We start from the raw sequence: 10,662 nt of genomic DNA, 5'->3' as shown, positions 1-10,662 counted from the left end.
ATTATTCCTGAAACCTGTATTTGCAAAAATGAAAGGAACCTGGTGTTCCCCGAACCTAAATGAGGCCAACAGCAAAAACATCCCTCTTGTGCTGTTACACGCAAATGCAATGGGTTAAGCAACCATTACACATATTCCTGCTTGTTTTTCATATGACAACACATTGAAGAATAGTTTGAAACCTAGCAAACATAAACAAGCACTTTATGAGTCAGCAGGAGTAGTAAGACTCCAAAAACGCCCCTCAGCCCCTTCCTTGCTAACACATTGTGGTCTTTTCCAGCTGAGGTGTTGGTCAGTGCGAATCATGGCGATGTCCCAACACAGAGCAGATCAAACAACACGCTGCTGGGCTATTCTGATAAAAATGTTACTTCAGTACACATACTGCTGTTCTTCTAATACAAACCTGATCAGCGAGCAGTGTCGGAAGAACATGGGGAAAAAACAAAGGTGATGTGGAAGGTGTTCCCCTCCTACAGCTCAGACACCCTCACCGCCATACCCCGGTGATGCACAGGGCCATTCACTTCACCAGGTGTACATGAGGAACAATTCAGAGGTGTTCTGGTGCGACTTCTGGCTCTGCGCTGTGAGCCTCACCACCCAAAGCTGGTGCAAAAATCTGGGCAGCCTGCTCAAGTGGTTAGCAACCCTGCCCACAGGGGGCTGAAACCAGACGATCTTTGAGGTCCTTTTTAACCTAGGCCACTCTATAATTCTACGATTACGATTCAATGATTCAAAACTTGCAATACAAAAGCAGCCCCAGCGGCCGCCCCTGCTGCGCACACCGGCCTGGGCTCCCCGCAGGACATCTCCAGCAGCAGCTCAGTCCCAAGCGAAGCGCAAGCTGTGAGGGGCAGAGCCGCGAGGGAACCCCGCAGCGGGGCTCCCCCCGCCATTTATAGGCGCTGCTCCGCTCAGCCCTGGAGGCGCGGCCCCGCCCTCCCGCCCGCTGCCGGGCAGGCCGCGCCCTCCGCCCCCTCCGCCCCCTCCACCCCTCCTAGTTCAGGTATCGGGCGAAACTGGTCGGGCGTGCGGCAGATAGATCGGCGGCTGCGTCCGGAGCGGAGGGAGGATGGCTGGGCGCCGCGGGCTGTGCGTGCTGCTGCTGCTCAGCGCCCTGCTGGCGGCTGCCGCTCCCACAGGTGAGACGGCGCGGGGTCCGTGGGCTGTGGGGCTGGCGGGCTCTCCTGGCGGCTCCTCCATCGGGCAGCACGGCGTTCGGTGGCTGCCGGCTTTTTACATAACCGGCTGTGGAGCTGTTCGCGATCGGTTAGCGGCCGGACTGAGGTTGTATCAGAAAAAAAAACCGCAAACAAGACAGCGATCTTTAAAGACTGTTCTCACTTTTTGTTCCGGTTGGTTTTTTGTTTGTTTGTTTGTTTTTGTTTTTGCTTTTTCCCTAATTTTAATTCCTACTTTTGTTAGTTTATGTTGCTTTTTTGGACATAAGTGTTATTTGGAAGGGGGAAAAAAAAAAAAAAGTGATGTTGGGATTTTGCTGCTTTAATGTTCGCACTTCCCTGCCTTTGCAGCAAGCCTCAGGGCTGTACCTCAGCGTGCACTTTGCTCTGTGCCGTCCTGCATTCGTTCCTACCGTGCCTTCTTATGTAGTAAAAGTATATGCATAAGGACTGTGTAAATAATGAAGTCAGCTTCATGGTAGGTCGTGCTTTCTCAACACGCAAACGCTGGATTTTTATTACGCGGTTATCAGCTGCGTGCTCGATACCGGGACGCGATGGCAACAGATGCGTTCTGCTTTGCTGTGCATTGGTACGTTTTGGCTCAGTGTTCGTCTGTGCTGTCTGGAGCTGCTGTAAGTTTCGCAGACGGAAGGCAGCGTGAAATCCTCAGGTTGTGAAAATCAGTGAGGCGTTAGGTGCAAATTTCGTGGTTGAGCACGGAGTTGGTGATGTGGGTCTGCCTCCTGGTATCCCTGTTATCTGAGCTGTGACTGTGGAAACAGCTCGGCAGGAGAAAGTGGCGAGCTTCAGCACTGAAGCCAAGTGCTTGATGTTCTGATGTTGAGACAGGAGAGAGCTACTGATAGGATTCCCTGTGCCAAGATGTGCTGCAGAGGACATGGCTCAGGGGGCATGGTGCTTGATGGGTCCACGGTTGGAATAGGTGATCGCTGAGACTATTACCAGGTGATGGCCAACATGATCTAGTGCCTGATTTAGTGAGCTGCCCAAAGCAGGGGATTTGGAACTGGATGATCTTTGAGGTCTTTTCCAACCCAAGTTAGTCTATGTTCTTAGTCCTTTTTTCCAACCTTAATGATTCTACAATTCTAAGTCAGGAGACATGGCTGTTGTCCAATAGGCTTATGACGTTGTGGATTTACAGTGAATCTGTGCTGCTGAACCAAGCACTGGGATAGTCCTAACTGTAGTCCGGTGTGGATATTACCACTGTGAGCTGCAATAGTTGAACTAGATACCGTGTAGTACCACCACTTCTGTATCTGCAGGGTGGGCATAGTAGTTCATTTTTTGCGCTGTGGGTTGTATATGAAGAAGCATTTGGACAACACTCTCAGAAACACAGTCCCGTTTTTGGGTGGTTCCTTGTGGAGCCAGGATTTGGACTCAGTGATCCTTGTGGGTCTTTTCCATCTTGGGGAATTCTGTAATTCTGTAATACTGGACAAATAGCAACAGTGTTGAAACGATCTTTTGGTGTGGAAGGAATATTTCGTCCCCATGATGGCTGGTAAGCTTTTCCCGTGGGCAGATAAGCAAGTTAACTGCATTCTCTGCCTTTGAGTCAGGCGGGGTGAAACTGCTTGGAAAAAACCAGCAATTGTTATGGAAAACAGCGAGTATGAAAGGGTTGTAGAAAATGCACATACCTAACAAAGGATTGGTTGCCCTGGGAGGGAGCATTAACTGCTACAGAAACAGGATGCAGAACTGCCTCCCAATGCATGCCAGCTGGGCTAATAAAAGCTGACCAGTAACAGTCAAATTTTGAAGACGAAACCAAAAGAAGTGAGCGTGAAAGCCAAACTTGTTGTCTGAAACAATCCGTTTAATTTGACCATGTCTTCCAAAACAGAACGAAGGATAGCAACAATAAAACTATTTTCTCTGTTTTGTCACTCTTGCAATACTAATTGTGGGTCATGAGCTCTTCAATCTACTTTGTGTTGCTTTTGTTCTTCAGTGTTGTGCTAACACTATAGTGTTTTTGAAGAATATCTTTGATTATACATTTCAAACAAGCCTGTGAACATCAGCGGCAAAGCTCATGGCCAACCTACTGTCTACTGGAACACCCAGGTCCTTCTCCACAGGGCTCCTTTTGAGCAGGTCGGACTGTAACATGTACTGATAGAATGGTAGAATAGCCTGGGTTAAAAGGACCTCAAAGATTTACTTTCAACCCCCGTGCTGTGGACAGGGTTACCAACCACTAGATCAGGCTGCCCAGAGCCACATCCAGCCTGGCCTTGAATGCTTCCAAGGATGGGACCTCCTTGGGCAACCTGTTCCCAGTGTGCTACCACCCTCTGAGTGAAAAACTTCTTCCTAATATCAAACTTAAATCTCCTCTGTCTTAGTTTAAAACTTGTCCTAGCACTCCCCCTTGTCCTATCGCTATCAACCCATTTAAACAGTCGTTCTTGCTCCCTTCATGTATTGGAAGGCCACAATGAGGTCTCCCTGGAGTCTTCTTTTCTCCAAGCTAAACAAGCCCAGTTCCTTCTCAGTACACTGCACCATCCACTCATCTATCCCACACTTTCTCAGTTTACCTATGGGGATGTTATGGAATATAGTGTAAAAAGCTTGCTGAAGTCAAGGTAGAAAACATGCACTGCTCACCCCCATCTACTCAGACTGTGATGACATCATAGATCACTACCAGATTGGACAAGCATGGTTTCCCCTTTGTGAATCTATGTTGTCTGCTCATGACAATCACCTTTTCTTCCACTTGCTTGGATGTTACATAAGGAGTAAGTTTTTCCATTAAGTCCCAAGGATGGAGGTGAGCCTGACTGACTCGTAGTTTCTCAACTCCTCTTCCTTGCCTTTTATGAAGACTGGAGTGACAGTGCCTTTCCTTATATCCTCAGTAACTGTACCTTTTTGGAGTCCCTCATGACCAGAGCAATCACCACACGTGGCAGTGGCCCCACATTTTCCCTCATCTTACATTTGCTACTGATATACTTAAGGAAACATTTCTTGTTGTCCTTGACCTCCCAAACCAGATTTAATTCAAAGCAGGCCTTAGCCTTTCTCAGTGCATCCATTTGTGCCCTGGTAATATTCTCGTATTCTTCCCAAACAGCCAGACCCCTTTTTCACATTCCATAGACTTTCTTCTTCCACTTGAGATTTTCACTGAGCTCCTTTCTCATTCATGCAGGACTCCTGCCACCTTTGCCTGATTTCTTACTCTTAGGAGTACAGCAGTCATAAGCTTGGAAAAAGTGGATTTGAATGTCTACCAACTCTCTTTGGCCTACTTACAATCCAGTGCTGTAACCCATGAGATACCTCCAAGTAGGTCCATGAACAGGTCATAGTTGACTCTGCTGAAGTTCAGGGTTGCAATCCTACTTATTGCCTTGTACGTCCATGTAAGGTCCTGAACTCCACTATCTTGTGGTCTCTGCATCCAAGACTGCCCCCAGCCTTCACATTGTCAAGCAGTAAGAACAAGGTCCAGCTGCACACTTCTTATTGGGTCCACCACCATTTATGTCAGAAATTTTTTTTTAATTCTCTGGAGGAACCTCCTGGACTGTGTTTGCCTGGCTGTGTTGCTTTTCCAGCAAATATCAGGATGGCTGAAATACCCCATAAGAGCCATAAGTGCCTCTGATAGTGAGGCTACTTTTTGGCTTTCTGTAGAAGGCCTCGTCAGCTTCTTCCTCTGATCAGTCAGTAGTAAAACCCACAGTGGTGTCAGCCGTGTGAGCCTTCCCCTTAGTTCTGATCTATAAGGTCTCCACTCATTAATTACTAGGCAGAGCTTGATGTATTCCAGTTGCTGTCTCACAAAAAGAACAACTCCATCACCTCACCTTGCTGGCCTGTGTTTCCTAAAGAGTACCTAGCCATCCATTACAGCATTCCAGTCATGCAAGCTCTCCCATCGTATCTCTGTGATTACAGGGGGACTGTGATCCTGAGGCCTCACACATATTTCTAGTTCTTTCTGTTTACTCCCCATGCTGTATGCATTGGTATATAGACACTCTAGGGAGGAGACGGGAGTAGAAGATGCATATTTCTCCAGAAGAATGCAAGAGGATCATCTGTAGCTATATGCACCTTTGAGGTAGCTGACCTTCTGGCTCATATTGCAAGAGGCAACTAAGGAATATTTATCACTGTTTGGATTGGCCTGACTTATTCCCCATTTGGTTGCAAAAGCATGAGCATTGCCATTTTTTATGTATTTTTATATTTTATGAATGTCTAAAGGGAGGTAGGAGGCAAATGGATGAGGCCCAGCTCTTCTCAGTGGTGTGCAGTGATAAGATGAGAATCAGTGACCCAAATCTTGAGCATTGGAAGTTCCATACTGACATGTGGAAGAACTTCAAGGTAAGGCTGATGACTCAGGAGAACAGGTTGCCTAGAGAAGTTGTGGAGTCTCCTATAGAGATATTCAAGACCTGTGTGGACACCTACTTGTACAACCTACTGTATAGAATTCACTTTAGCAGCGGAGTTGGACTTGATCATCTCTTAAGGTCACTCAGCCCCTGTGATTCTGTGATTTTTGGAGCTTCCCCTACAAGTCTTTCTTTTAAAAGCCTGGCTCACTATGTTGGCCTTCCTGTTGCCAGAAATTGTCCTGCCTCTCCTAGGCAGAGGCATCTCTCCTAGGAGATGCCTCTCCTAGGCAATCCCTCTCTGGTGGATTATGTATTTCATAGGAAGTCCCATCATCTTAAAAACCAAAACCCTCATACACGTACCAGCTATATAGCCAAGAATTGGTACACATTATATGTCTATTTCTGAGAATCTATTTTGACACTGTGTTGGAAACATGGATAGCTGTGTATTTATCTGGCTCTTGTCTGATAATTCTTATGCTTCAAAATTTAAGCTGTTAAGCATTTTTTATTTTTGAATTATATCAAAAACAGTCATCCCTGAAAGAAAAAAGTTTCATCCTTAAACACTGTTTTTGTCTTCTTACGCACAAACCTGCTTCATTAAGAAAGCTCTTTATACTCCTGTGGGGTTTTTCTGTGTGTGTGTGTGTGGTTTGGTTTTGTTTGTTTGTTTTTGTTGTGTTGTTTTGAGTGGAGGAGTTGGAGCTGGTTTTGTTTGTTTGTTTGTTTGTTTGTTTTCCCACTACAGCTGTCCTCAGATATTAATAGAAACTGTGATAAGGTTAAAATACTTCTACCACCAACAGTCGTGTTTCGTGTCCACTCCATCTACCTCTGTGGATTTTTGGCTGACTCTCTGGAACAGAGTAATTGCACTGTCATTTTCTGTTAGTGCATTTTGACTAGTAATATGTAATAACTTTCTGGTGTACAAAGCGGTCTAGGCTGCTAATTCTAGCAGCATAGTGATTTGGGTGGAAATTGTAGGGACTACTTAACTACCTTACCTGAGAACTGGAAGGAGATTACAGATATCTGCCCCTTCTGCATCTTCTCGGGCAAAGTTAGTGTGTTCATATTTAGCTTTGGATATGGTACAACATCTTTCTTCAGAAGTCTTTTACACATAGAGTCATAGAATCACAGAACTGCTAAGGTTGGAAAAGACGATAAAGATCATCGAGTCCAACCGTGACCTAACCATCCTACCCTAACTCTAACAACCCTCCACTAAATCATGTCCCTGAGCACCACACCCAAACAGTTTTTAAACACATCCAGGGATGGTGATTCAACCATCAATTCCCTGGTTCCTGCACACATAGCTTCCTGCATTGCATTCCAGTTGTTTCAGTTCCAGCTAGTCTGAGGACAGTGCACCCCTTTCCTGGAGGCAATCAAGGTGAGGTTGGATGGGCCCTTGGGCAGTTTGGTCTAGTGCCTCATTGGTTACTGCTCACAGCACTGGGGCTTGGAACTATACGATCTTTGAGGTCGCTTCCAACCCAAGCCATTCTATGATTCCATGCTTTATTTTCTGCCTAGCTGATTTTGAGGCCATCTCATGTAAGAAACTTGTACGGCATATATGTTGGATGCCTGCTACAGAGTTTTATGAATCTCAGCACTTGAGCAATCTGGCAGCACCATGAAAAAGGATAATAGTGCTGTGGAATACTTAAAGCAGTTTCTATTTCAAGTGTTGAGCTAGTAGAAGCACCTGATGATGTGGGAAGGTTTTTTGATAGATGATACAATCCTTGAATAAGGATATAGGTATTGTTTGGTTAATAAACTAAAGAAAGGGAAGAAAAATAGTCAAGTATTTGAAAATGTTTAATTTTTTTTATTGATAAGGCCCTCTTTAATTGTACAGTGTAAATCATGCTACCTAGTTTATCTTAAAGATTTCAAAAAATATTAAGAAAAATCAAGAAAAATAAATAACAGCAATTTCTCAATTTTTATTTCTTTTTCTAGAGAGAAGTGGAAACAGCAGTTCAAAAGGAAGAAGTTTTGCTGGCCAGAGGGTTCCAAATACTGATAATGCCTCTGAGGAGACATACAAAGTGGATGACTTTGCAGCAAAAGTCCTTACAGGAAAACTGACTACAGTTTTTCTTCCCATTGTCTATGTCATTGTCTTTATCATTGGTTTGCCAAGCAATGCTATGGCCATCTGGGTCTTTTTTTTCAGAACAAAGAAGAAACATCCAGCTGTGATTTATATGCTTAACTTGGCATTGGCAGACCTTCTCTTCGTTGTCTGGTTCCCACTGAAGATTGCATACCATGTAAATGGCAATAACTGGCTATTTGGGGAAGGTCTCTGCAAAGTGCTTGTTGGATTTTTTTATGGAAATATGTACTGCTCCATTCTTTTTATGACATGTCTCAGTGTGCAAAGGTATTGGGTTGTAGTGAACCCCATAGTGCATTCAAGAAAGAAGTTTGAAATTGCCCTGGGCATCTCCCTTGCTATCTGGATACTGATTTTGCTGGGCACCATTCCACTGTATCTTGTTAATCAGACAGCGTATATTTCAGACCTTAACATCACAACCTGCCATGATGTGTTACCTAACAATATTTTAGCTCATGACATGTTCAATTACTTCCTCTCACTTGCAATTGGACTCTTCCTAATTCCAGCTCTCATCACTGCTGTTGCTTACATACTAATGATTAAGACTCTGAATGCTTCAATCTCAGATATAAGCACTGGGAAGAAACGAAAAAGAGCAATCAAGCTCATTATTGCTGTCCTGTCCATGTATCTCATATGTTTTACACCAAGCAATGTGCTACTTGTTGTGCACTATCTGCAACTCAGAAACAATAATGAGAGCTCTCTGTACATGTCATACATAACTGCACTGTGTCTGTCCACACTGAACAGTTGTATTGATCCATTCATTTACTACTATATTTCAAAAGACTTCAGAGACAATCTTAAAAATGCTCTTATTTGCCGAAGCATGCGAACTACACGGAGGATGCAAGTCTCTCTCTCATCAGGCAGATACCCCAAGAAATCTAATTCTTACTCTTCAAACTCAAATGGAACCACTAAATCAACCTACTGACTTCAGTCCTAGAAAAAAGTGGACTTTTTACTATTCTAAGGAAGGCAGTTACAAGAAAGTTATTTTGTATAACAGTTTGAAGAAATAATAACTTTGCTTTTTTATTCACATTTGAAGCCTAGATGTCAGAACTGACAGGTGATCTTGTACAGAATTAGCAAACTGATAAGTCTTCTAACCAGACTGGAAAAAAAAAATCATGGCATTTCTGATGCTTTGCAAAAGTGCTGCTGGCCTCAGTCTGCTGGGGTTGAAGACATTTTTGTTCAATATTGAAGTTGTCTAAAAGCAGAATGTCACTGGGATGTTGTGTAGAGTCACTAGTATATTTAATTAACAGATAAATCTGTTTTGTTTGGCTTTAACTGTAATGAACAGTGAAACACATTATTTACATCCAGCATTGCTCTCTGTACATGCTTACACTGAATATTGTTTAAACACAATGAAAGGAGAATCTACTTCACTATGTTGTTGTGGGTCCAGCAGCATGAGTGCTTATTATTTGCTGTATAATATAATCTTACATTGTTTTCCAAATGTTTTAAATACTAACACTGTAGAAGCCTGGTGAGATTATCGTGTTAAGTTGGCAAGCTGAACCTGTTATCAGCTAGCACTGGATAAATAAAATGTTAGTTGAGATTATATACTGTTACCTAGTGCTTGCCAGAACCAGATCTTAAATGAGTCTATTTAACAAAATTTTGATAAGTAGCTTTGATTTTATTTTTTTTATATATAACGCCTTGTATTTTTTAAGGTATCTAAATAAGACTTTTTTATGTGTAACAAATTTGAATTGCCTGCTTTCTTTAATGCTTTTATATATTTTTCAAATGGCTCAGCAGTTCAACTTGCCTGGTTTCAGAGAGATTGTTCCATAGTGAATTGGAAGCCTGACAGCTACAGCTATAACGTAAGAATTTGTCAAGTAGGATTACCTGTTGATGCATTTCATTAGAACATACCTCTGTCTCCTTCAGATAACTAAGCCAAATGGTTCAGAACTCAGGGAAAATTATGAGATATAGAACAGATTAATAAAGATACGGAACTTAAACATTATTGGATTTCTAAAATATCTTAAACCCTTCTCCCCCATCTGTAATATTTGTGACCACTCAGGAATATGGAAATGCATTTACTCAACAATCTGAAAAGCTGCTGTTATACAGGTGGTTTCTCAAATCTTCCAGATTTTTTCAAATCTTCCAGTCCTCCTAAGTCTCACCAAGCTGTACATTGCACTAGTGTTTGAGTGACCTGAGACTTAGGTGGAGCTGCATCCCTACAAACGTAAGCAAATAGAGAAGCTGTCAGTCCAAACAACACTCTGGAACAACTGATACATAGATGGGAAATAGCCAGCCTTATGGGGATCTTCAACTGCAGCTAGAATCAGAGCAGTTATGTACAGTTTAAAGGCTGCAAGTATTCCTATAATAAATACTGTGTTATGTGCTTTTTTTGTTCTCTTGTGATTGCTTGCTTTTATTCTAGTCAGTTCAGTCCCTTGTTTTATTCTTTTGTTTCCACGTTCTCCCCCTGCTTTTCTGATGAGCTCATTCATCACCCTGTATGAAGATGTGTTTGTTAGAACTTTGACTCTGTTGTGATAAACTTGGAATTGTTAATAAAGCCAACAAACATTTTTTCTAAGCATCTGCAGATTCAGTAGTTTTCTTTCACACATAGTAAAATCTAAGAAGTTTGTTTAATGTGTTTGACCACTCCTTTTGAGGGCTAAAAAAGCTCTAGCCCTCCTTTTGTTTGCTGCAATCTTGGCTACCAATTCTAAACAGATACTTAATACAACAGTGAAATGTTACGGTATCCCAGTGGGTCCTAACTAAAACAGCAAGTCATTTTAATGGATGTCTGAAGAGCAGAGTGTACAGCTTTTTAGGTCACACAGAACACAAGTGCTTTTTAGGTGTGAAAGTTGTGTTTCTGTCAGGAAACATGAAGAGCAAGTAG

The 10,662-nt window shown here is 42.9% G+C and overlaps 1 protein-coding gene across 1 annotated transcript; it reads left to right on the top strand.

The window, feature by feature from the left end:
- The first annotated feature begins 1,012 nt into the window (after positions 1-1,012).
- On the top strand, positions 1,013-10,339 carry F2RL1 (F2R like trypsin receptor 1). The gene is made up of 2 exons (XM_048931788.1): positions 1,013-1,151; positions 7,577-10,339. Exons 1-2 carry the CDS (start codon positions 1,082-1,084, stop codon positions 8,680-8,682), a joined length of 1,176 nt encoding a protein of 391 aa, XP_048787745.1. The 5' UTR covers positions 1,013-1,081; the 3' UTR covers positions 8,683-10,339.
- The last annotated feature ends 323 nt before the right edge of the window (positions 10,340-10,662 follow it).

This window comes from Lagopus muta, chromosome Z (assembly GCF_023343835.1).
Source record: "Lagopus muta isolate bLagMut1 chromosome Z, bLagMut1 primary, whole genome shotgun sequence".
Classification (NCBI taxonomy): Eukaryota; Metazoa; Chordata; class Aves; order Galliformes; family Phasianidae; genus Lagopus; species Lagopus muta.
Note: the sequence above shows the minus strand (reverse complement) of the source record. Positions and strands in the feature narration are given on the sequence as shown.

Excerpts from the sequence above, each read along its gene's own strand:
- F2RL1 (XM_048931788.1), top strand. The coding sequence starts at position 1,082 with ATGGCTGGGCGCCGCGGGCTGTGCGTGCTGCTGCTGCTCAGCGCCCTG. Across the intron at positions 1,152-7,576 it reads GGCGGCTGCCGCTCCCACAG|AGAGAAGTGGAAACAGCAGT; the intron begins GTGAGACGGCGC and ends TTCTTTTTCTAG.